Source organism: Anarrhichthys ocellatus, unplaced genomic scaffold (genome assembly GCF_004355925.1).
Source record: "Anarrhichthys ocellatus isolate YVR2014 unplaced genomic scaffold, GSC_Weel_1.0 scaffold31, whole genome shotgun sequence".
Lineage (NCBI taxonomy): Eukaryota > Metazoa > Chordata > Actinopteri > Perciformes > Anarhichadidae > Anarrhichthys > Anarrhichthys ocellatus.
This window is the reverse complement of record NW_022280061.1, coordinates 1-26,814: the sequence shown is the minus strand read 5'-3', so window position 1 is coordinate 26,814 and position 26,814 is coordinate 1. Positions and strand designations below refer to the sequence as shown.

The 26,814-nt window shown below is 41.3% G+C and overlaps 3 protein-coding genes across 4 annotated transcripts in view; 1 reads left to right on the top strand and 2 right to left on the bottom strand.

Moving 5' to 3' along the window:
• The window catches only part of LOC116392764 (uncharacterized), a 17,703-nt gene extending 12,745 nt beyond the window's left edge, over positions 1 to 4,958 (top strand). Inside the window, exons 1-5 of one of the 2 annotated variants that reach the window (XM_031864492.1) lie at positions 12 to 1,172; positions 1,412 to 1,606; positions 2,874 to 2,928; positions 3,667 to 3,712; positions 3,972 to 4,958. In XM_031864492.1, coding sequence (XP_031720352.1) covers positions 897 to 1,172; positions 1,412 to 1,606; positions 2,874 to 2,928; positions 3,667 to 3,712; positions 3,972 to 4,311 — 912 coding nt within the window. In that variant the 5' untranslated portion in view covers positions 12 to 896 and the 3' untranslated portion in view covers positions 4,312 to 4,958. Of the gene's footprint in view, positions 1 to 11; positions 1,173 to 1,411; positions 1,607 to 2,873; positions 2,929 to 3,666; positions 3,713 to 3,971 lie in introns of those variants that run through there. The other variant, XM_031864493.1, reaches the window with a different exon arrangement.
• The window catches only part of LOC116392720 (centrosomal protein of 95 kDa), a 32,257-nt gene extending 16,041 nt beyond the window's left edge, over positions 1 to 16,216 (bottom strand). Inside the window, exons 1-16 of the mRNA XM_031864428.1 lie at positions 16,172 to 16,216; positions 15,916 to 15,985; positions 14,947 to 15,075; positions 14,215 to 14,322; positions 13,832 to 13,942; positions 12,289 to 12,406; positions 11,425 to 11,543; positions 10,541 to 10,764; positions 9,826 to 9,892; positions 9,398 to 9,465; positions 9,008 to 9,204; positions 8,752 to 8,854; positions 8,432 to 8,549; positions 8,137 to 8,342; positions 7,626 to 7,721; positions 4,670 to 4,817 (exon numbers count right to left, since the gene is read on the bottom strand). Coding sequence (XP_031720288.1) covers positions 4,670 to 4,817; positions 7,626 to 7,721; positions 8,137 to 8,342; positions 8,432 to 8,549; positions 8,752 to 8,854; positions 9,008 to 9,204; positions 9,398 to 9,465; positions 9,826 to 9,892; positions 10,541 to 10,764; positions 11,425 to 11,543; positions 12,289 to 12,406; positions 13,832 to 13,942; positions 14,215 to 14,322; positions 14,947 to 15,075; positions 15,916 to 15,985; positions 16,172 to 16,216 — 1,927 coding nt within the window. The remainder of the gene's footprint in view (positions 1 to 4,669; positions 4,818 to 7,625; positions 7,722 to 8,136; positions 8,343 to 8,431; positions 8,550 to 8,751; positions 8,855 to 9,007; positions 9,205 to 9,397; positions 9,466 to 9,825; positions 9,893 to 10,540; positions 10,765 to 11,424; positions 11,544 to 12,288; positions 12,407 to 13,831; positions 13,943 to 14,214; positions 14,323 to 14,946; positions 15,076 to 15,915; positions 15,986 to 16,171) is intronic.
• A 5,311-nt stretch (positions 16,217 to 21,527) lies between these two features.
• LOC116392885 (T-cell ecto-ADP-ribosyltransferase 1-like) lies at positions 21,528 to 22,373 on the bottom strand. Its single transcript, XM_031864702.1, is given in 3 exon segments — positions 21,528 to 21,645; positions 21,647 to 22,143; positions 22,145 to 22,373. Coding segments are annotated over 3 exon segments (732 nt in total). The 5' UTR covers positions 22,262 to 22,373.
• Between the last annotated feature and the right edge of the window lie 4,441 nt (positions 22,374 to 26,814).

Below are 26,814 nucleotides of genomic sequence, written 5' to 3'. Positions count from 1 at the left end.
CCTTCGAGAATGTCATACAAAATTATGAATATCTTATGTCATGTGAGCTGACTGCCTTCATTTTTTTTTTTTTTTTTAGGAAAAAAAAAACATGTACAGTAAAATAACTTGACATTTGACATGGGTGTAGTCTGGGTCATCCTGACTGGAAGTTGCAGGTAACCTGTGAAGGAAACCTTTTCTAAACAGGTCAATGGTGATTAATTTATATTTTAACTTCGGAGCTCCCTTTTTTAAATACAAAACAGTAGAGAAGAAAAAATATATAGTTTTATTGTCAATGGACTTCATATAGCCTGATGTGCAATATAATGTCGTCTTTACTTGGTATATCAAATGTGAGAAATTGTTGCAGAAATACAGATCGTCCCTTCGTCCTTTTTGACCGTTCCAAGCTCCCGTACCGTAACACCACAAATAGACGAGCATCAAAATCCAAGAGGCTGATTGACCGCTCTTGAGTGCGGCGAACATTTCGATAGTAGACGTAGACTAAGCCAAAGGATCGAACACACCTAAACACTACTTCCTGAAACCTACAGCTGTTCGTATAGTCCTGAAAACACATGTACAGTAGATGGTGGTCGGCACGCCCCCAGTGTACTGACGCAAACAGTGTACTGCTTTGTATGGGGGCAACTAAAAGAATGCCCTACCTAAAAGCAATATTAGTTTAAGTGTTAGCTATATAAAAAAAATATTTTCACTGCTTTACCTTGCCGTCTGACACCCCTTTCATTTGGCACTATATTTTCTCAACCGTAGAACTACCGTAGTCCTACGCATGAGCGCAACTGTGCCACGCACTGTATTACGCCGCAGCCCAACTGTCTGGGTCAGGTACTTCAAGAAGTGCAGTTGCGCAATCAGACCGAAATCCAAATTCACTCTTGTAAATGTCTAAAAAGATGGTGCGTCCTTGCGTTTTTCCGGGCTGCTCCAACAAAGAAGTGTCCTGGTCACCATATCGATTTCACCGGGTTCCGCTGCATGAGATTGGCCTTAAAAAGCAGTGGCTAGTTACACTGAAGATAGACAGCGTCACTCCGCTGGCAAAATTGAAACAACTCCGCGTTTGCAGTGATCATTTCTCCGAAGAGGATTATTTGAGACCACGGCCAAATAAGCTAGATAGACACTTGCTGAAACGCACCGCTGTACCCAACCACCAGGTAAGATAGCGCTGAATACCAACATATACCAACCCATGACAGAAATGCTTATGCTTTATTTCGGTTTCATTAAGAATATACCATTGCAGCATACCTTTTAACTAAATATTTACCGTATATGATGTATAGGCAACTCGTCTTTTTTTGGTTTGTGTTTATGATTGGGATGTAGGCCTACATGCTGTTTAAAAGAAATGCATATAACGACTTAGGCTCATTCATGATTTGTATGTGCACAGGCATGTACTTCACAAAGCACAATACAAGAGAAACACGAGCAGCAAATGCTTTCTGGCGTCCCAGAATCCACTCCGAAGGAGCCGCCAGTAAAGAGCCACCAGGCCTCCAAATTAGCATCACAGCTGAAGCTTGAACGGTCTCCCCCCAGAGAACCACCATCAACCTCTGGAGCTCACCCTGCTATTGAGTCAGAGGTAAGCTGATGGCTGCTGTCTGCAGTTCATTGCTACTTCACCAAAACGTATGAAAGTGTTACATAATGAGGTGTAATGTTTTGTAGTATTTCAACTTATTCTCAAGTTATCTTGTACATATTCTGACCATTGTGAGTACACACTAGTTTGTGGCATTCTTTCCAACAATTAGTCCATATTCACACATGATAAATAATAATAAACTTCTGCTGTCTAATAATCAGTCATTATGCAATGACATGTAGTGAGAGACACAACCTTGCTGTGAAGACACATTGTCATTAGGTCCTTCTGGTCTGGGACGTTTTTTTAATCATTTATCTTCGGAAAATGGTCTGCAAGACACCGGTGCTCAGTAAGAGGAACTCTGCACAGTTTGTGATGCAGACTGTATGTGAGGCACTGGCATCCTCTGATTCAGAAAGATCCTAAAATTGTGTCATAACCGAGTCCTACTCATAGCAGCAGTAGCTCTATAGGTCCACATCTGCACCACCACATAGCTTGTGCTCTTTCTTGGCTTCCACAGACGTTTCCTCTCTTTCAGCCCCGTTTAGTCTCCCTCTGCAAAACGTCTTCCTCTGTATACTCTGGTTCATAAAGGTATCCTCTTGTCTCCACAGTGAACGGCATCTTTTCGTTGTTGTCATAAGCATGAATTGTTTATTTTATTTATTCCATAAACTCAGACCTCTTCTCCACGAAGGTCTGACCCATACAGCTGATCTGCCGAGTAATAAAACAACTTAAAAAGTACAGCGGACAGCACATTGGACAGCACAGTGGCATTTATGCGTAGGAATATGGAAGTTCTACATTTGAGGAAATGTAGTGCCAAAGGAAAGAGCTGTCTGATGGTAAAGAAAAGCAGTGAAAATATTCTAAATATGGCGTACACCTAAACCGATGTTGATCTTTTTAGGTGGGAATTTATTGTAGTTGGCTGAATTACGTTGCTGCCCCCGTCCAAAGCAGTACATTGCTCAGCTTCCATGTTACTCCTGTCCGTTTGTCCTGTTTGTAATACATTGACTATGGATAAATCATACAACCTCACTTCAGAGAATCAAATCAATGCCTTGAAGATAAAACGTGTGGGTATGCAGTGTTAGAGGGAAAAGTTACATACTAGAAATATAATGGTTGCCCTGAGGAATGTGGCAGATATTTTGCTTCCATGCCATACTACTTTCTGTTTGTAACAGCAAAATATTTTTGTATACAACCAGTTGTTTGAAGTGCGTCTGTTTTGTGTGGTATTTTACAGCTGCATGACACCAGGGCAGTAATTGACAGACCACCAGGCCAGGTCACAAGCACAGGTGAGCCAGTGAATGATCTTCACCATCTATTGTGGTTAGGAGGTGCATGTGTGATGAATAAATAATACTAAAGGTTCTCTTGTAGCGACAGCTTATTACGGTGATGTGTGGCTGCTGTGATGTTCACGGGGGACCCCGTTGATGCAATGCAGACGATGAGCAGTTAACATGTCTTAAGATGTGTGGCAGAGACAGGTATTCATAGAAGAACATCTGCATTTATTTATAGCAAACTGACGGTCTGTGCACAGTGTCTTGTATAGAAAACACTATTGAATGTGTAGACTAAGCCCTTCATGAGCATACTTCATGTCATACAGCAGACCATTCACTCGAAGCAGCAATACATGAACGTTGAGGATTAGTCAAAAAGAAGAAGAAGTATTGCTTCATAGGCCCTTAATGGTTTGAATGAAGACTTTTCATTGACATGTTTTTATGAACATCTTTTGCAATTCACAAAGGAAGCGTTTTTGACATCTCACAAAACAGATGTGCCAAAGGACACATCTCCTGCAGTTACCGTGTAGTTTTCTCTCTGTATACTCCTTTAAAACATGTTTGTCCTGTAAGTTTCTGATGTTCCTCAGCCCGGTGAAGTCTGTCAGTCTGCTGTTGATGTAGTAAAAGTTGTCTAATAGAGTCCTCTCTATTATAACTTCTGTATTTTTTTTTGGTTGGTTTTAACTTGAACAAATATAAAGATCCTTTTGACTGATTACCGATTTGAATTCACAGGCATTCAAGTAAATGTACCCGAGACGTGCACTGCCACCATGGAGAAGTAAGTCAACGAATAACTTTGATCATGTTCCCATAATGAGGCGAGTAAACCATGTAGCTTAAAATAAAAGGCAGACAGTTCGGATGCAGTACATCAGGTCAGAGCTTCAGCTTACCCAGTTCAGTTTTTAACGCCTTTTACCACTGTTGCACCTGCAACATCCACAGAGACAACTTGTGCATGTTTCCAGCTGTAGCCGTGCTCCGTACAACAAGTGTGTCATTATCATTTCTCCGCCCTCTCTTCTGCCCCATAACAGACCAACAGTGCAGCACATTGTTGATGAGGAGGCCATCCTGCAGCTGATGAAGAACTGCCCGATGTGCGACAGAAAGTGCCGCTGTACCAAACGCACCTGCGACCCTTACTTCATAGTCTACCAGAGCTGTTACTTCTGCAATTATCAACGCAAGTGGGCCAACCAGCATGAAGCCAGAGATATGAACATCCAAAAGGCAAACACGCCGCCGAAGAAGAAACTTCGGCCAAAGAACAAGGTGTCTGTAAAGGCTGCCAGGACTCAGTCGTCACAGCTTCTTAGTAAGACGAGCACTCCTGAATCCTCGGTCTCAGAGCCCCACTGCTCATTAGAGACCTGAAGTGTGTTGACTCTGTCTTAGATGGGACTGACTTACATGAAACTGGGCACGAATAAACCTAGTTTCAGATGTGCCTTAAGGTGGAGCATTATTATGCAGTTGGAGATGTTTGACGAGGACGAGAAATATTGTAAAGTTTGTCTGTTGAGCTGAAGCTTCAGTCCAAACTAATAACATTTTGTCTGCTAATAAGGAACACAATCAGAGTAAAGCAGTAAGAGAGGCGATAAGCATGGCTTTGCTTGCTGGTAGTGGAAATACGCATTGTATTGTGGAGAAAAATCCTTTTAAATACTAATCATATGTGTACAATAATAATAGAAAGGTCCATGTGGTGTATTAACAAGTCTTGACCTACTTGAAGGAGCTTTCCTGGGGGCCTCCCGCCGTCTCCGTCCTGCTGTTTGTACGTTACGTTGTGAACTACGCTGGGCCTTTGTTCTCGCTGGGGACAGTCTGGGGGCTTCGGAAACATCCCTTAGTATGGCCTCTCTGTACTGGCGCTCCTACAAACACACAGTCACAGACACGCTTAACTGTTAGCAAACTATGTATTATTATATCCCCTTTGACATTTCATATATACAGTGGGTACAGAAAGTATTTAGACCCCTTTAAATTTTTCACTCTTTGTTTCATTGCAGCCATTTGCTAAAATCAAAAAAGTTCATTTTATTTCTCATTAATGTACACTCAGCACCCCATCTTGACAGAAAAAAACAGAAATGTAGAAATTTTTGCAAATTTATTAAAAAAGAAAAACTGAAATATCACATGGTCATAAGTATTCAGACCCTTTGCTCAGTATTGAGTAGAAGCACCCTTTTGAGCTAGTACAGCCATGAGTCTTCTTGGGAATGATGCAACAACCTTTTCACACCTGGATTTGGGGATCCTCTGCCATTCTTCCTTGCAGATCCTCTCCAGTTCCGTCAGGTTGGATGGTGAACGTTGGTGGACAGCCATTTTCAGGTCTCTCCAGAGATGCTCAATTGGGTTTAGGTCAGGGCTCTGGCTGGGCCAGTCAAGAATGGTCACAGAGTTGTTCGGAAGCCACTCCTTTGTTATTTTAGCTGTGTGCTTAGGGTCATTGTCTTGTTGGAAGGTGAACCTTCGGCCCAGTCTGAGGTCTAGAGCACTCTGGAAGAGGTTTTCTTCCAGGATATCTCTGTACTCGGCCGCATTAATCTTTCCTTCAATTGCAACCAGTCGTCCTGTCCCTGCAGCTGAAAAACACCCCCATAGCATGATGCTGCCACCACCATGCTTCACTGTTGGGATTGTATTGGGCAGGTGATGAGCAGTGCCTGGTTTTCTCCACACATACCACTTAGAATTAACGCCAAAAAGTTCAATCTTGGTCTCATCAGACCAGAGCATCTTATTTCTCATAGTCTGTGCGGGCTATGCGGGCTTTCATATGTCTTGCACTGAGGAGAGGCTTCCGTCGGGCCACTCTGCCATAAAGCCCCGACTGGTGGAGGGCTGCAGTGATAGTTGACTTTGTGGAACTTTCTCCCATCTCCCTACTGCATCTCTGGAGCTCAGCCACAGTGATCTTTGGGTTCTTCTTTACCTCTCTCACCAAGGCTCTTCTTCCACGATTGCTCAGTTTGGCTGGACGGCCAGGTCTAGGAAGAGTTCTGGTCGTCCCAAACTTCTTCCATTTAAGGATTATGGAGGCCACTGTGCTCTCAGGAACCTTGAGTGCTGCAGAAATTCTTTTGTAACCTTGGCCAGATCTGTGCCTTGCCACAATTCTGTCTCTGAGCTCCTTGGGCAGTTCCTTCGACCTCATGATTCTCATTTGCTCTGACATGCACTGTGAGCTGTAAGGTCTTATATAGACAGGTGTGTGCCTTTCCTAATCAAGTCCAATCAGTTTAATTAAACACAGCTGGACTCCAATGAAGGAGTAGAACCATCTCAAGGAGGATCAGAAGAAATGGACAGCATGAGAGTTAAATATGAGTGTCACAGCAAAGGGTCTGAATACTTATGACCATGTGATATTTCAGTTTTTCTTTTTTAATAAATTTGCAAAAACTTCTACATTTCTGTTTTTTTCTGTCAAGATGGGGTGCTGAGTGTACATTAATGAGAAATAAAATGAACTTTTTGATTTTAGTAAATGGCTGCAATGAAACAAAGAGTGAAAAATTTAAAGGGGTCTGAATACTTTCCGTACCCACTGTAAGTTTATGCCAACTGTTGGAGGTAAAAATGTTCTCCTTCAGTTTACTCTAGAACACAACAAATGACGTGTTATTTATATTTTTATAGTGAAATGAAAATTGAGGAAACGTTATTTGTGTTTGAATGCATCGTAAAGTCTTTAATGCATTTTATACGATACATTATTCTATCTGAACAAATGTGCTTTCACATATTGATTTTAGTAGTGCAGCAAGTACAAGTGCACATTTTATTTCACGGCTGTGATTTGAACCGTTTGAAAGTCAGGTCACTGTTGCATATCTGCCTGTAGAACACCTCGGTTACAGAAAAATCTGTTAAAGTGATCAATATGATCTTTCTCTTGAGTCACTCATTTCCACATAAGTAAAGAACCAAGCAGCCATAAACTAGCACAGAGCTCGTGGTCACAAACTGAAGCAGTTATTTTAAGCAGAAGTTAAATAGATGGAACACAGTCACAACAGTTAGAACCAATGAAAATCATCCCGACTCATATACTGTCTAAAACCCTATTCGCTCGGGACTACCATTACCCGGGGGGGACTCTAGTAATCTGTAATAATTACGGAGGTCGTCTGTGATCTTATTTACATGCGAGTCTGTCATGTCCATAATTTGTTAAGTGGAAACTTACACTGCAATCTAAATACTATATTTCTCAAAACATAATACTAAATGACTATGATGAAAATAAATGTTTTGATAGCATCTCACTACACGGTATGAAGACCCATTCTCACCGGATCAAGAGGTCTTTGGAATATATTACATGAACATAAATAGGTCTATATAATCATATATTGTTTTTCGCAGATAAGAGGATGTTACACAGAGCCTTGACATCATATCTTGGAGATAATGTCTGTGAATTTGAGTAAAATACAGACTTTGCTTATCCCCTGCAAATGCGCCCCACGAGATAGACTTATGGGGGTGGTATTTAAATCACATGAGGTCACTATTAAGAAAGCCAGTCTTTAAAATCTTGTGATGAGAATTATGTCAATATGAGAAACAGACTAAGCTCTGTAACAACTTAAACAGGGTTGTTCTGTAGAGAAAGGAGGAGGGCTGAGAGTATTTATACGATACTAGACGTCATACTAGTGACTTACGGCTTGTTGAGCCTTGAGGCGTGCCTTCTCTAGATCTGCCCGTTCGTTGTCTTCATATCTTTTCAACTCCTCCTCATAGGCCTCATTCTCCAGATACTGAAAGAGAAAGATTCACTTTTACTTTAAACATAAATGAGATCATGAGTAGAATCATTTAATAACTGAGATTATGATTATTGAGTGATGAAAAAACAAGGAAGCAAATACACAATGTCTTCTTTTTCCTGTTTAAAATATGCAATTTATCAAGCCTAACTTGGTCTTTATTGTCCTTAAATTACAGCTAAAATCCTCCCAGTCAGGCTTCAGTGAAGCATTTTAATCTATTGAGAAGTCTGCAAATTACAGCCAGTTGACATCGTCAGCATGGTGGAACTTATTCTTGAGTTCAACTAAAGTAATATGCTGTAAACTAAACTGTGTCTGCAACGTGCTCCATTAATAAACACGCCTTGCCTATATGGTACATTTAAAGTGGCAGCACTAAGGAAAACAATAGCTAAGGTAATACCTTGCTATGTTTTCTGTGAGACAGTCTGTGGAGTAGCTCTCCTCGCTTTGAATGATCAGAAGCTGCAAGGTTGGTTTGTCTCCCATCATCCAGACTCAAGGCCTCTGCCATGGCATCTTCTAACTGTCCGTGCAGGGAGCGACGGACCCGTGGAGGGGAGGGGGATAAGGAGCGTGTCCGGTGGGTGGATTCGCCGTCAGGGTTTCCTAAAACGAATACATGTTACAATTCAATACATGTACTTTTAGTGTCAACAGCTCTTAAAGGATAATGAATGTGTTAACTGTGTGTTTACCTGTGTGTTGTCTGGGAGTCCTGCCACACTCCATGATGCTGTCACTGTGGTGGGACTGCTTGTCCTCGTCTCTGACTTCACTGGACTCTCCGCTTTCCCCCAGAACTCGTTTGAGCATCTGTAGGAATTACACGTTGCAAACGTAAAAGTGATAATTCACAAATATGTATTTAACCTAAAGCAAACTGCATTGAGCTGACCACAACATACTCCAACCCAACTCCAAACAGAACAGACGCACACTTGCAGAAAGGATCAAAATAGCTTTTGCTTGAAAATATTAATGTAATATGCTGGGACCTTATACAAACTACACACACCTGATCGAGTTCCTCAAGTCGATGGGAAAGGTTTTCAGATAAGTGATGCAGCTCCTCTTCTGCTTGCTTGTTCCTCTGTCTGCGATACGACAGAGGCTCCTCCCTGCTCAGGGAGACGATTACAAAGACACCAGACAGCAGAGATAGTTAAGACAGTCAGAAACATTGTCCCCTCATAAAACAATAATGTCAACGAGGACATGCTATTCCTTAATCTGTAGCTTCCTACTGTTCTCCGGCACTCCACCTGTCTTACCTGAGGCCTGTCCCAACTCTGTGATCTATCCTGCTCTCCAGTTGTTTTAGTGTATAACCTAGATACTCTTCATCTTGCTCTTCCTCCTCGGTGTCTGGCGGAGAAGGGGTTGTGACTGTCCTCCCATCCTGCAGGGTGAGGAAGAGCACATCTGGCTTGGTGCGGAACAAAACCCTCCTGGGTTCCCCATTGGTCGGCTGAAATTCGACAAAAAGTCATTCAAGTTAATTTGGATTATGCTCAGGAAATATTTTCAATAACTCACTTTAGACAGAGCAACCCGGGTTGCTGGAGATAACACAATACTTAAACAATACGGATCCAAACGTGTCTGTGTGGGTTTGAGGTTGCTGTAAAACTGGTACAAGTGAAGGCATGTTACTCTCTTACCTCAAGTGTCTCCCCCTCTACTTCTGTCCCGGCTCTTTGCTGACTGGACAAAGACTTTTCCCTCGCACCTGGAAATTGAGCAAAACACGACATCGAGAACAAAGTCACACTTCACTCTGATGGCCGATTTCCACTTGATAGCAGTCACACAGGCAAAGCAGATTCAATTCAATTTATTTTTGTATAGCCCAAAATCACAAATTTGCCTCAGAGGGCTTTACAGTATGTACACATTTGACATCCTCTTGTCAGATAAACAGTACAATGTGCTAGATGCCCCGGAGATCCACCATGCAGTCATAACTATCAATTCAATCAAGTGCTCGGCTTTACTCCCACAATGTTTGATGTGATTCAAGATATCAAACCGTTTACCCCCTTGACATTTTAAACTGAATAAGAATAAAAGGTACATTTATTTTACTCACATGGAGGCTGGGGAGGAGGAGACTGTAGTCCGTTGGCAACAACTGTCTCAGCTGGCGGATCAGAGGTCTGTGTGAGAAGGAGAAAAGAGCAAGAAATTAATGTCTGTGAAGCTGAGCAGACACCATTACCATTTAACTACAGAGGGACACAGCTTAGTACTGGACATATTGTGCACCTCAATAGAAGGTACATTTTCTAAAATCATCTGTGTCTCTCATGGACCACCAGAGACCAGACACAAGACTTTTAGAACATAATGACACTGGTGACGGGTCAAGTCACTACAAAGGAAGGAGAGGAACATCTTAAAGCCATAACTAAGCTGCGTGCGTAAGTAGCCACGCAATACCAAGCTGTTGTGCATGTCAGGGCCTGCTATTAAGTAAGTGTGCTGAGTCAGTCAGACGGCAGTTCCTGGTTTCAGTAATTCCCTTATGAAACTATAAATATGTGCATGTCTGTACTTTTTCTGTGATGTATTATATTATCTTGAATAAGGTATTGCTTAACCCTTTGAATGATCAGTGGACATATACAAAACAGAACAGCGAGACAGTCTTGCATTGATGTCACTGCAGTAATATATCTATATAATATATTATCTCTAGAACTTTGGGAAGATAAAGTCTGCATGTCCGTTCCCTGCATGCAAATAAGAGGTCAATTGGCCGTAAAAACAATTGAACCTCATCATGCTGAATTTATCAAGGCTACCTCTGTAGTGACAGGAGCGGCTCCCTCCTCTGCCTGCCCTTGGCTGAGGCCAGCAGCTGTTGGCGATTTGCTGGGCGAGTGTGGGTCTGTGTCGGGTTCGCGGGGGGTGTTGCTCTGAGCGGGAGGCTGCAGAGCGATGGCTGAGGACAGCGGTTCAGTCGGTGGAGCGTCCTGGACGTCCAGAGGACCAGAGGTGGTGACTGCGTCTGAGGTTTGGGGAGGGACTGACAGTCATGGCAGATTAATCTTGCGATTTATTGAAAGAGTTACAACAGCTGCAAATTAAAATCTTAATAATGGAGCGCCTTGGTCGTCGAATGGTTACAGCGCATGCAAAATAACGTTAACATTGCCAGTTCGGTTCTGAATTCATCAAAATATGCATTCAATGACTATTTATCACCAAAGATACAAAAATCTTACATTTCTGCATGTTAAAATGTCTATTTTATGAGATTTCCGCATCCAAGCCTTGACTGAGATTGATGAAAATGTAAAATAAATAAATAGTTTAATAATAAATTAATAAAAATACCAATGATACTTGGAGGCAACATGATGTGACAGAGCAAACACATATCTGTAATTATTTTGGTTTATGTAGAGAAGGTTAGGCTGTGGTTTGCAGTGAAGCAACACTACCGGTTAGGTAACTACTGTGACAACTAAACCAACAGCATTAAATCAGTTCATAAAACAATGTGGGCGCTCTCAAATGCCTAAAATAGTTTAAAACAGCAATGCAACGTCATTTGAGAAATCTTCTAGTCAGGGAACATGATTTCCTGACACACCTTATTGTAAAACATCTGGAAATCAAGGGGGAGACAAACCATTGATATGTATGCATATAAGTGGGGTAGAGATGCGTTTGCGTGTCTTACCTTCTAGTTTGGCTATGAATGTGCGTGCTGAGACTCCCAGCCCAATGAGCTCACTAGTTGATCCCATCTCCTCAGCATTCCAGGTATGGAGGGAATCTTTACTGGAATGGACAGCGGACCTGAATGATATGACGAGATATTATTTACCTAAAGTTCACACAAGTACTGTACAATAAATTACGGATGTTTTTCTGTGGTATACTTTCCCTGAATTCATCAAACGACAAACTGATTTAAACTCTCGAACTGACAGATTTTTTTATTTTAAAGGAGTCAATGAGTACTCAGCACCAAAGACATTAAAATCATTAGTTTTGCATGGTAAAATACGAGTTTTCCAGATCCACGCCTTGTCTTAAATTGGGTCATAGCATTCCTGATTCCAGCGCTGTCATTTGACGTTGCAGTGACATAGCTGATGGCAAGGAAGAACCACAGAATAGTTCAGCTTGTATTTCTCTGGGTAGTCAGGTGGCATGCTTAACAGAACTACCTTGTTCTCTTGTGTTGCACCAACTCGTTACGTTTCCAACAGAGGAAATTGCATCGCAAAATATGAGTGTAGAGGATGTTATGGATGAGGATACATTTTACAGAGTGAGAACTCCACTTTATCTGTAAATACAGCAGGCACTGAGGAACTTATTGCTTCAATGGAATACATTATCCCTTTAATATTTATACTACTGCTGAAGGTTTGCCTAACTGGCTGTTGTGTCAACAGGATGTACAGGCCGGATACGCCCTGAAGCTGAATGATATGGTCGCACTCACGTGGAACAAATGGGCCTGTGAGCAATATTTACTTAACTCCAATGCAACTCATCTTAGTGTTTGGTGAGTATGTGTAGCAGAATATCTTACTCTCCACTGGAAGACAAAGATCCTCCATCCAGTTTAGTCTCCTGCTGTGTGGCATTGCAGCTTGTGGGCTCCTTGGTTTCATCCGGCACATCTTCACTCACACTGTCATTCACTTCTTCTGAAAGAAAAGATGAACAAATGACCACGAGGGAGAGAGAAAACAAAAAAAATGTATATGTAGAAAAAAAACACAAAGAGAAAGCAATACTTGTGATCACGACACGTAATGACTTCCATGGAATATTAAAAGAGGAACGAACACATATGGCCTTTAATTCTCACTCTCAGTATTACACTGCTGTTCAAAAAGACAAACCTCCAAGACACAGCCTACAAAGTCTGACAAACAACTGACACCATGTTGTAGTTCTGAGCACTAATGTAAACTCAAAAGCCAAATACAGCAACTACTAACCAGCGGAAGCACTAACAGCAGAAGCACAACTCTTCATTGTTAGACACTGAAGAAAGACATCGCACTGCACCAATGTCACCACAGCTCAGTACACGGATAGCTGTTAGCTACATTCTACTCGGTACCAATCTCAGTATTGCACATCCGGGACATTTAATTAGGCCATTTAGAAGTTCGGATCACTTGTGTGTGCAGACACAGTCATTAACTACTAATTGCTGTTTGGCAGCGGTCTGAGGGACGGGCCACTCATACAAAGGCATGCTCAGTTCTGGCACATGAAGAGAGCCGACTGTTCTCTGTCAAACTCCGGCACCAACTGGTTCTAAACTGGGTTCAGGACACATTATATCCTATTCATGCTGAAGGACAAACAAGCACTCTATCCTAAACAGAGACTTATGTCTCAGTCCGTAAAAGTAGCTGATTCAGGCAAACTGAGGACACTCTGGCCACTGTTCTGTGAAGCATGATGAGATTTAAAGATGTTGTATTGTACGTATGATTGATTGATAACAGTTCTGATAATTAGGGCTGCCCCCTCTAAGTCAATTAGCCAACTAATCGGTCGATTTAGTCCTAGTCGACTAAGATTTCTTCAGGAGATTAGTATTTGTTTGTGCTTTTTCATGATGGATGACTTGTTTCCTAGAAAAATATGAACACATCTCTGGTAAAGACAATAATTAGAATGGTGCTTTTGTGTGATTGTTTGAAGAGAAACTTAGGCATTATTATTAGTTTTACAGATCTGTCGATTAAATCAACTAATTGATGAGACAACAAAATTGTATGAGCGTTAGTCGACTAACAATTTCTTTGGCCCTACTGATACTCTAATGTTTATGTCAAATCAACAAGTATTTTGTTGTGCATTGATGTAATTAATTAATTAATTAACATTAGCATGTCACCGGCTTTTTCGAGTTACTAAAGCTGAATCTTTCGGAAAAACATTTTGGCAAGTCTCTATACATTATGAAGCTTCAAAATATGTGATTCAAATTATACGGTACTCATTTGTGACATAAAACAAAGCCCTTTTGTGTGCAAAACTTTTGTTGGAGATAAAAACATATAATTATCTGTCAGGTTGATGAAGGAAACGTGACTAAAGAATCTGCCTACCACCGTTCTGTGACTCCTCGCTTATCTCCTCCTTGAGATATTCCAGGAGGCCATCGAAGATTTCCAGAAGGTTCTTGATAGACTCTTTGTCGCCTCCGACAACATTTTCTCCTGCAAACACACAGCCATTATTATTATTCTCAGGGCTCATCTGTTTTATTGCTGAAGAACATTTGTCCTGCAATTGTCCTCATGCTTCTGCAGCCCCCTTCATGAAATTAGGAAAACGGGCCATGCAGCCCAAAATAAAGATACTTGACGGGGAAATTCCGATCTCAAGTCAATCCATGTTTGAATTTACGTAGCAGTTTATCATAGTTGCTCTTCCCTTATAGATACACATGACTTAATGTTGTTGTAAAGAGTGATCGTGTTCATCATACCTGTGATGTGTGAGAGACTGATCTGGAGGTAATCCAGGGAAAGTGAATCAATCACAGACTGAACGTTATGGACATTATCCTCTTGACTGCATGGCGCTGCAATGTAATCTGAACAAATACAAACGCAGCAACGTGAATAACCAAAGCATGTACGAGACCACGGAAATGCACAACAATGCCAAGGGCCACATGCATTCACACACTTCCTTGAACACAAGAGTGCCTTCACTTTAAGTCTTTCTCGAACATAACAATGTATTAAAGAGCTCAGCGACATTAACAGTCGCATGATTGCATGTTTAATGGTCTTAGGAAACATTCCTGATACACTAAGCACACTCGATCATGCTCTAAAGTAAAACCTCACGGCTTGTTAACCGCCAGTGGTTTTGGCCCTTTGATTTGAATATTAATGACCTTGTTAGGGCTAGAAATTATGGTTGTTTTCATCATTAATTACTCTGCTGACAATTTGCTGAATTAATTAATCATGTGGTTATTTTGTCAGTTTGACCAGCAATACTAAATCTGTAGATACTCAGCTTATTATCGCATTTGACAAAGAAAAACAGCAAATCATCACAACGGAGAAGTTGGAAATAGAGAATATTTGCCGATTTTACTTTAAAAATAATAACCTACACAATGACTTATTGAAATGGATGCCTACCATGTTTCTGTTGATCTACGTATCGGTTGATCAACCAACTGTTTGGCTGGTCTGAATCTTACCTGGAACTTTCTCCCCCAAGATGTTTTCATACAGAGCAATGAAGACATTTGCATCACAGTCCGTCAGTTTCCTCAGCCTCAGCTTTATGGGACACTTGCCGAGTAGATCATTTGCCACATCTACCCAATCTGTGGAAGAATGCAACAGTCTTCAGAATCATCTAAAAGAGTGAAGTCATCATTTGACTTCAATACCTAGAAAGCATTTCTACAGAATAATAAAAATAGAGAGGCATGGAATGGTTAAACAGAACACTTTCTTAATAAAGAAGACATCAGTGTATCATGAAGAAAGATTTGACTTCTGGAGCTCATTATGGAGACATTCACTGTGTGTTAACGTCTCTCACCAGGTTCAGTACCTCCTCTAGGGGTGATAATGGTCACTCATGATGCTCATCCGCGGCAAACTTAAGTTTGAGAGCGGGGAGTCATCTCTCCCCGTCTCACACACACAATAACTACACTTTATATTTCAACGTAACGTTATGTATTGTACCTTATTTGTGTTGTATGTTTCTCGAGTCTGCCAATAAAGATGAATTGAACTAGCTAGCTTCCGTTAAAGACTACCGGTGAATGTCATAGTTCTCAACAAATAACACCGGTGGCCATGGGTTTGGGATGTTAAAACAACAGACTATTGTCTACAGTTCATTGCCTGCTTTAAATCCCCTCTGACGTGTTTCACCATAACTTCACCGGTTGAGTTCACTCAAAAGTAGCCAGCTAACGTTGCTACTTCAGCGTGCTAACGGGAACATCATCAGATAACGTTAAACTGAGAGCTCCAGTCAATCTTTAAATTAAAAAGTATATCTAAAGTGTAGCCCGTGTATGTTTTTGTGATGACAGGCTCGGTGACAGCAGCAGAGCTACAATAACCTGAACGTTAGCTGAAAGTTAGTGTTGACGTTACGTGTCGCTAGCTTTCTCCGACGGGTCTGGAGCACGGTCTCGGTGCCTCACCTCTCTCTCCCTCCTGGGTTCCCATGAAACAGCTGTCGACGAGAGGCAGCTGGAGCTCAAAATCTACGGACTAAGTGAGCTGGAAAAGAGTCTCGTGTAACCCGGAGCCCCGACCTCACAACTGGGGTCAGTTCTGGTGTTTGTTGTGGGTTTCTGGGAGAAGGAACTACCGTCTCTCGTTTAAAATTGAAGTCTTGTTTGATTGGACGTTAGGCTCGTTCTTTGTTTCCGGGTGTTCCCTTTGGTGAGCGCGTACCGCCCTCTGCTGGTTAGTGTGTATAACGCAGGCAAAAGGCCGCATTTTAGCCTCCTTTAATCAAGTCAATTGACAATATCAAAGCTGAAAATACAAGCTGAGCATCACATTTCTCACTTCTTGTCCCCAATACTTCCTCACTCACTGACTAACCTATGAAATAAAAAGCTTACAAGACGCATTCAAATCTACCTTGAGAGATATGTAGGTGAGAAATTGAACTGCCACAGTGTGGACAGTTTCTCCAGAATAAACATCTATTTCTCAATAGCAGAAGTGAAGACTGGACTTTAGAGAACGTTCACACACTACTGTGTGAGATATAGATCTGTTTTTGAGGAACTAAAAAGTGCAGGATGTCAGTTATTTTTTTCTTTGACCATTTAAGGTGAAGAGAGTTCAATTTAAAGAGGTAAAGAAATTAGATCATCAAAACGTATAAGCAAAATGTTTTTTATTTTTACGATGAATTGAATTCAGTATTAATTTGGACCACATCTTCACAGTGTTTTCTATATTATTTTTTATTTCTTATTTGCAATCAACCACAATAGTATAGATTCAAAATGGGAATTCACATTTGATTTATACAGTCACCTTCAAAAGGTAGCCAGTCGCCTCTAAATGCCAATTATGTACCCTACAGTGTACACAGCCGACTGCTACAGGCTTTTTTTACAGTATATGTTTTAGAAAAACAACCATGATTTAATTGTTATGGTTATTACTTGTTATTATTTACACATGTGCTTTTCCTTGACATGTCAAAACTAAATGGAATTCAGCCATCATTAATGTTAATATTCACATCCGTGCTTTTATTACGGTGACGTGTTTGTGTCTATGATGAGCACATTCAAATTCCTTGTGTACAGTAAAATAAAAACATTACCAAACATAACTGAAATATAATCAATTTCAGCCACCCTCCATCTCGGTGAGCATTGATCTGATCTCACACTTTTTCTCTCGTGTCTCTGACAGGCATATTTTACTTTACACACCTGCTCTTCTTTGCTGTTGATGATCATCAGGTCTGCACCTCTTTGCAGACAGTCATCTCTGCTTTCCTGCCAAGATTTCTCAGAAGAAGAAATGTAATAGAAACTGGGACGTAAATAGACCCAGCCTTCTTGTAAATAGCGATCTGTTATGGATAACAACAAAGACAACCTTAATATCTCTCTCTTGCCAGGAGTTGTGATTAGATTCGAGGTAGTGATCTGCTGAGGATTTCACAAAATGTTAAAAAAAAGGGCTTATTTGCATTTGTTCATCATAAATAAAACACTGCGATTATAACTCTGGATTTATCTATGATCACAGTCCTTCTGCCCACAATTAAACCTTCAACTATCAACCTATAATAAATGCTGTAATATCATAAGAGCCATTGTGTCATAAAATAATCAATTTGCAATTATTTGCAAACTATCAGAGCATGTTTGGCCTAAAGCACATCAGTTTAAACAACATAGACCTGTTGGGTGTCTCCTGCTTTTAACCAGGAGTTTCTGACAATTCTATTCCTCACCTTTCTGAAATGTATATGCAACAACAGCTAACCTGTCTGAAACACATGACACAATGGCCAACATCTTGTTGTTAAACCACACTTCGTGGACTTCCTCAGCAGAGGAAGCCCAGCAGTTGTAACGGAGGTAGTTCAGTTGTTATCACGCAGTTTGTTTGTAATATGGGTGTGAAACGGTTATCCCTGTCACCTGTTCAAAGAGGGTATCGGTCGGTCGGATGTGGGTGTCCTTGATCTTTCTTCAGCCAATCACTGACTCCCGGTTATTGGCCTCTGGACCTCTTTCCAGGCGACACAGTGACCCTTTTTTTGCTGTTGAGAGTAGTTGAGAGCAAATGATGATTGATGGGATCTCTGTGTAACAGCGATTTACAACAGCCAGCAATTCCACAGCAGTTTCCTCAGTACTAAGTTCTCTGTTTACCTTGAGGGTCTCTCTGGGGACTTTTTCCTTTTGGGCAGGGGTTTTTGGAACTGATCTCTTTCTTTAGTCAGGTTGGTGTAACTGGTTTGTAACAGGACCATCTCCATTTCCTGCTCAGAGTTGCCTTTGCTGTCTGTGTTTGACACATAAACAGACAAATAAAGAGACACTGTCAACCAGTATTTTCATCTCAGGGCTTCATCAGCATGCTAACAAAATACTCACACAGACAAACTGAAGTTATGAGTCCAGACACCTTCAACACCTGAAGGGTCAATGCAACATTTGTCATTTGCTTGTTTGTATTCCAGTGTCAAATAAGATAAAGTCAAGTCAGCCTTTGCATTGTCGCTTCTCATAATACAACACACCAGAATTCAAAAGGATGCCTGGATACAGTAGTGTTCACACAAGTAGGGGGATTTGTGTTGGTGTTTAATGATGGTCAAATGAGCAAAAGTCACCCCTTGAAATGCAACTATGCAAAAGCATGGAACCTATATTTTTATTGTATGAGTTGACATAATTTATATTCAAGTATACAATTTCATATGTGTTTGAATTTTCTTCATGCACTGGGTGTTAATAGTCCCTTGCTGCTTGACTCTTTCAACATTATTGTCTCTCACACACATCTTTTGGTTGTTATATTCCTTTAAGACAAGTTTTTTTTTCTTTTCTTTTCATTTCTGTATGTGTGTGCCCATGTGTACATTTTTTTTACATGTAATGTATTTATTACCTGAGAATGCAGATCCACTTCTGTTTGGCGTGTGGATCAACACATTTCCATAAATATTTTCAGACATTATTCTGTCCCTTTCCATCTTGCTGGGATGTCCTGATGGTCCCTCTACATTCACATAGATATCCAGCAGTTCATCCATGATGTTCAGCTGGCCCTGTGGTGCCTGGAGCCATCAGAGTCTGCAGAGCATGCTTTTGAAATGCATCGTTCTGAACTGTGCACAGAATAACTCAGAGGCAGTTTCTGTTGATGATATCTTTCTCACATAATCAGGAAACTGACGGTGGTGTGAAATATTTTAGGTGATCAACTTTACCCAGTTGACCTATTAGTTGCAGCTGCGTGACGGGGCTTTCCATTTCGGTTTTTCCAAATATCTTGAATGTCAAATTTAAAACATCCATCATTCTATCTATTTGTAGACTGAAAGACAGACATGGTCAGAAGGCCAGTATTCAGCTGCAGCACTGACTTCATTAATCATTAATCATTTGTCCGTCATTGCACCATAATGTAATGGTAAATAATCTTCTGCTTTTCCACACAACCAGGTAAACTGTTACCCAAGTTAAAAAAAGTGAACTCTGTTGAAGTATAGTTTCATAAAGGCTGTCAGTGCATTTTTGTTTTCAATTAAAAGCCCAAACTCTTGGAGATGTACCACATCCGAATCATTCCATGATGGCTTATTGATTCATTTCAGTCGCAAAACTTCATTAGCCATTTATTGTCCCAGAGGCTAAATTAGATTTTTTTTAGTATTCCTCTTCTCCCCTTGATTAATGCCAGGGAATCATCTCACTCACATTAGAAGACAAATGGTTTATTATTAGACGTGGACATGTTGGTAAATTAATTAGTTATCCGTTGGATGGTCAGGTGGTGTTCAACATACATCAAGCTCAATTGTTATTGACCCCACAAAGACATGGGAACAGCTCAGGTTGCTCCATATATTGCTTTCACTTTTCACAGGCAATTTACAGACAAATAAGCTAGTGTAATGATTCAGTCAAATACAGCAGCACCGACACAAAATAAGGTATGCAGGTAATACTGTTATTAAAGGGCACCTTTAATGGAGTGCTTTAATTGGGGTTTTCTTGGAAACAACAAGCAAAAGTCATGTTTACATGCACTGAGAGTTTCATCGAGGTCTAACGCAATGCTCACACCAGTGACAAAAGCAGCAAAACAGTGTGACCAGCTGCATTATCGGCGAGGCGGCATTGAAGTGTTGCTCAAGCCCTCGTTGATGTAGTCATGTCATTAAGCACTGTGAACTGGCTGACAGGTCTTGTTTTTTTAGACGTAACGGAACTGGGTGAAACAAAAAGATATGATTGGTTGACGCTTCGTCACATCATTGGAGTGCTGAAAGAAAGTTGAGACCAGCTCTACTTTTTTTTGTAACGCGTCACGCCCCCCTATTCTATTGGAAATGACTCACTGTGTAGTGTGAACACAGCACAACAAATGTGTCGATTACATTTCCTTCCTCATAAGTCATTACATCATTCCTCCATCTAAAAGCCAGTTGTAACGTGTTGGTGGGAGTTTGGCAGATCAAACCTCCAACTTGCTTGTCTGCCCAATAAAACAAAACCCCAGTATAACTGTAAAGTCCTATTTACAACAGTGGATCATCATATCAATCAGTTTTGGACTGAGAACATTTATTGTGTGTTTTCATCACAGAATACAAGTAATACACAGCTTGACCCAAGAAGCAAGTTCTCATTGTTGGTATGACGAGTTTCATCCTCATACTGACCAAAGTGAATCAGTTCTCCCTTCAGCCCGTCAGTCTCCTCAGTCAGGTTTGTGCATCTCGCTTCTATGACTGAAAAGAGCAGAAACACTTCCATTAACACATCCCATTAAACCAACAATTTAGTCACATGCACAAGGACCAATTGTGTGGTTCAGCATCTTGCTCAAGGAGACTTTGTCAAGAGGGCAGGTTATGACAGTGTGTCACAGCTCTGCCCCTTCTCTCCTGTCTTTTTATTTCTCACTCACCTCACTTACCTATCAACTCATTCAGTGCACCTGTCTGCCTCCCTCATCCTCATCAGCCTAACTCCCTTCAAACACAGAAATATAATGAGGCGTTGCTATGTTATCATTTATCAACTAATCTAAAGATGGATATTTTGACAAACACTTATAAAACCGCTCAGAGAAAGTATCATATCTTGTCTACCTGTGCTTTTGTTAATTACCTAGGTTATTGATACAGATGTATTTAATGCTGATTATTTCATCTGATATTGATGTTTATGGTTAATTTGCATTAGTTGTAGGCCTATACATCATGTATTTACAAGTTATATTTGTGTCATTTAAGAACTAAACATACCTACATGGAAGAGCGAGCATGTGTTCATGATCATGAGGCAATAAATAATGACAATTGAAAAAATAAAGATGTTTGGTTTATTCTTATTGAACATTAAGCATAATTTATCTATCTCATTGATGTAATTGTCACACTTAAATCCTGATTTGAATGGTTAAACAGAAGAGGTCAAAGGGCCTCACAAGACAGACTTGAAGCTTCAGCAAAAAACAACCATGGGTTAAGGAAATTGCATAGACGTGTGGTAATGAGGTTGGATTTAAGAAGCATCAAATGCAGTTTGCATTACTAGACTAAAATGGTTTCACTCCGCTCAACCAGTTGATCAACCATAGGTCTCTCATAGGCGGCGTTGCAGTTCAGATTGCTGTGAATGCCTGCGCTCTCCAGGATATAGACAACCTCAGTCAACCAGACCTTCGACATATAGACCCTTCGTTTTCTTAATTACCTTGAACTCATAGGGAGGGATGAGCACCTCTTGCTCTTGTTTTCCAAGGTAGGGATAATGTTTCAGGAAAGCACCTGAACAGGTTTTAATTTCAAAGCAGGTCTTTTTACCAAAGCAGTACTGTGTTTTGTAAGAGCTGGAGGCAAAGAAACCAAACTGCATTATTTGATTGACATTGCCACTATACTGAGAATTGGTTCTACGGTAAGAAGTGTGACAGTTTTTATTATTGAGGATCTGTACAGCGGATGTCAGCCAGAAATGTAAGGAGTGAAATGGGAAGGAAGTTCTATATGTGCTCATGCCCTTCTGGATTTCATCATTAAACGTCCCATAAAACTTTGGATATTCAGCAGTATAAACACAGATTGCTTGCATGTGATCTTTAGTTAGAGCCTCATCCCCTTTATCTCTATTTTTGAGTCTCTTCTCAACAAAACGTTGTGCTTTTTTTCCAGACATCTGCAAATTTTCCAGTGTTCTCTTCTTTAAAGTATTTGTCCTTGATCATTGTCATTGTTTCGTTGCAGCCAAAGTACATGTCATCAACAGCCGTTTCAACCATGTTCATTTGGATGCCCAGGTTTGCCTCTGGTAGACTGACGATAAAACTGATCTAGAGGGGAGGGATGAACAAAATGACAGGAAAGTTCAAGAATTAGATGCAGGTTGTTGTACCACTGTACATGAGTGTCTGCGGAGAAAGCCGGGATATAGAAGAACTAAATGGATACAGATATTTGTTATATCCAAAGGTGAAATTTTACATTATCAAAATGGTGTGAAATAACCCTCAAGGCATCAATAACATCCTTGACAAAAAAGTCTTTCCACAGTTTGAGGGCCCACTCGCCACCAGACTAAACAGATGTTGCAACCTTACATCAAACCCCCTATCAGTATCCGTATGGGAGGGTGGTATAATCAGACAACAGTCGTCGCTTGTTGTACACAACCTGGACTTTCTTAAAAACTGTTTCATTTCTAAGATGGAACTGCATTTTATCCCTCTTGATCGTGTCAGACACCGTCATCATGTGTGCATTGGTATTCTGATTGGCTACAAAGGCGTGGACTAGACCAACCAGTGACTCGGGAGTGACAACTGACGCATTCTTTGCGTTTAATGTGACGCCCTTGCATTTCACCTGTGTTTTGCAGTGTCTCGTGTAGTAGGCATAACACTTTGGACCCCCCGACACAAACTCTGTGATGTAATCCTCCTCGGGGAGACCACACACATTCCCATCGTTTATTTCATCTGTCAGGTCCCCGAGATACGAGCCTAGGGGCGGAATCATGTCACCGGCCCTCGATGTGAAGACAATGCTGTCTGTCACAATACAACACTCGTTCCTGCAGCGTATCTAGCAGGTCGTAAAGCATCAGACGAGCATGGGCCGTTGTCATGGCTCCTATAAAGACATTTACATCTTTTATGCGTGGACCGAGGGCCTCCGCATGACGCCATTGCACCATGGCCACCTCATCGGAAATGAAACAGAACTGCCGCACATCGAAAGCATCGCTAAACATTAGCTGCATAAATCTGTCCAGGTCAGTGATCAGTTGACAGGAGGGCATATTGCTCCGCATGCTAAACTGACCTCACAAAGAGTTTAGGAGAAGTTTATTACAACTTCTCATCGCCTTGTTGACCTTGATTTTGCTAGGATCAAGTTTAATGCCCTCCTTTTCGAAATAGTCAGTGACATATTTCTCCTGATCTGCCGGGGTTTTGACATGTCCAGGGTAGCCCGAGGCCTCCTGTTTACATTTCAGAAATGTCTTGACATAACCCCAAAACAGAGTATCTGTTGTGTTGGGGAAATGCCACACTTCATCAATGGACACAATCTGATACCCCTTTTCCACCGCCTTCTGAAGCTCGAAAGAGACCCACACCCCCGACTGCTGTCTGTCTCTGTCACTGTGTACATGCACTGGTCTGGTTCAACTCTTCAGCACAATTGCTGCACAGAGGGAACATGAGTTTGTTGTGACAGCGGTAGGGCAGGACAGGATGGTACAAGCCTTTTGGGGGGAGCACAGTACACTTTATGAACCCCAAATAATTATTGATAGAATCGAAATCCTTAAAGATAATCATGCGGATGACCAACCGGGTACTGCTTTGTGGCCTGAACAGTCGGATACAGACTTGTAAAGTCGTAGTATCTGACTTTTTCATCATCACCCACCTGATGGTGCAACTTCATGGCATTTGTACGACCACCAAAGAGTGCATTTCTGGGGTCGAGGCGTTCACGCTTTCTGTATGTAGCCATAAATGTTTGTACAGCCTGACTGTGTTTCTTTAATGATGTCCACTCACACTCCCACATCACAACAATGCGCAGACGATATTGATTTTGCAATGTGTATATTTTGTCCATGTCTGTGCTGCCTGCCATAGGTGACTTTGGTGACCAGATTCAAATCAGACGGCATGTGACATCTGACACACCCGTGGAAAAAGCACCCGGCAATTTCGTAGCATGTGTCTGCCTCTGTGTTAATGCCATCGACATAGAACGGAGGAAACAGTTGCTCACCATGATTGAGAGCATGTCTGATCTCAACGTTCTCTGTGTGTGACACATATTCAAGCCACTGTATTGAGACATCAGAGTAGGCCTTGTTCTGAGCAATGTACGCACCTTCATATGTTAGCGCCACTGTGTCTGCGGGGAGAAACATTGTTTTGAACACGCCCATGCAACTAGAGGCCAGCGTTGTGAATGCAAACGGATCAGGTTGTGTACACTCCAGAAAAGACTCGCGATAAACGGTGCGTGCTCTGCGTAACACTTCTACGTCATTGATGCAGTAGCGTCTGATCTCTGTCTGAAAATCAAAGGTGTCGCCACGAACAGTGTCATACCAGCTCATGAAGGAAGTTTTGTCACTGTCACACATCTCGTTGTAGCCGTAGTTGGAGGGAGAGGGGTAACGACCTTTGTAGTATTCGTTTGCCCTAGTGTTGAATTTGTGGGGAAAATATCCTTTCACCAGATCAAAGCTGCCCAAAGCTGCCGGTGTTTTTGACAAGCGCATGGGCAGAAAGCTGAATGAATCAATCCACCGCTGTCTGAGTACTTTGTCATACATCAGTATAACCCGACTCCCTCTCATTGTCACCATAGGTGTAATCTGTTGTTTGACAAAGTACTCCAGCAGGATGTAATTGTCAAATCCGGACGCATTATGTGCGATGAATGTATAATCACTGTATTTGGGTTTTCTGTAACGCTTGACAAAAGCATCCACACAGTTCAATGTATTGAAACAGAACTTGTTTCCCTCTCAAAATCAAACTATGTACTTCACGTGCACATCTTTTTTTTTTCTCCAGAGGCTGAATAAAGCACGTGTGAACATCACTCTCCAACACCCGCTCACCACAGTGTGAACAAACAGGGAGTGCGCATTTGTGTGTCTTTTAACCAGCCTTGTACGTTTTACCACATGCCTCACAGTATTTCATAGCATCACGGGATGAGCCCATGGACAGCTTCTGGAAGCTTGTGTTGGTCAAAACAGTGTTGGGATTTACAGATTCGTTTACAATGGTCACATTTCTGTGTCTGGCCTGGGTGTGTATGGCATGCTGTGAAACAAACATTGCAGTGGTGTTTACAGTTATGGTATAGCCTAGTTTCATATGTTTGGTAACATGATCCACATACATAGGGTGCACTGAAAAAACCTGTCTGGTTTTCAATCAGGTAATAGTGGTCATTGTGCAAGTATAACCAGACGTGTTGTGTGTGGGGGGTGTCATGTGTCTGGAAACACTGCAGTCGTTTAAGGTCGCCCTTGTGGTGAAATATTATACTTTTTATCCCCAGATGTCTCAAATTTGGTGACATCAGCGAATGATACACTGTGCATGTGATCAAAGCCTTGAGCTGTGCAATATGGATGCGTATTCTAATTTGTCATGCTCGGTCATAGAGGCGTTGTTAAAATGTGCAAGACATGGAGAGAAACATAGATTGTGGCTGCCTTGATGTGTGGGGTTGTATAGAAAACAACATTTCTTAGTGAGTATCTCATCATATGGGATATTTCCCAGCCTAAGACGCCCTCCCCCGCTTCTATTTTGGGCTACCGTGACTATCAGTACCAAATCGTCGTCAGACACCGACTCATCATTACTCTGCAGGACCTGTGCAATTTGTTCCATAAATAGGTTTACATTGTATGCATCGTATGCACCACATTTAAAACACTGCCAGCAGGGGAATCATCTATGGCCTGAGTAATCACACCCGACAGGAGGCATCGCACCATGTTTGGGACTTGTTCAATGTCATTTAGGTTAATGCCTCTGAAATCAACATGTTGCCTCAGTTCAAAGGCATCAAACGAGGGTATTGTCCGTCTAAGAATAGGGTTATCAGAACACTCTGGGGGACCCGCGGGGGGCATTACCCCTCCATAATGAACAGTGACACCATTATTCGTCTCCGACACAATAAGCACCTCTGACCCCTCTGTTGATTCCACAGGGGCTTCCTCGGCTGCCCCATGGTGATCATTGGAGCCAACACACGTCTCTGCGGCCCCAGCATAACACATGTTGGGAATAACATAGCCTGACACGGGGCACCAATATGTTGGGAACGTAAAGGAGCGTGTTTGGTTATCAGCAAGTATGAAACTAAGCTATCAACATCAATGGAGTTATTAACATTAATAAGTTAATTAGTAATTACTAATAAGAACGGGGCACCACCCTGCGGACAGGGACCAATAACCAAACTATAACTAAGTCTCATAATTAGTGATCACTCACGATATTAACAGTCTGAATACTATTACACGTTTGGAGTGAGAGTGAAAGTTTAAGTTCGAGCACAGGCCACTACATCCAGTTATTATTACACACATATGCACAAGTAATCACAGAAGACTGCTCTTTAAAATATAACACAGTTTATTAAATCAAAATAATAAATGATCAAATCAAATAATATCAAAAACAAACACTATCATACAATTATATATCTAATACCTAAAGTAAAATGAATAAAGTGGGGTAAGGATATGCATATATATATATATGTACATGTATACAGTTGTGTGAAAAAGTGTTTGCCCCCTTCCTGATTTCTTATT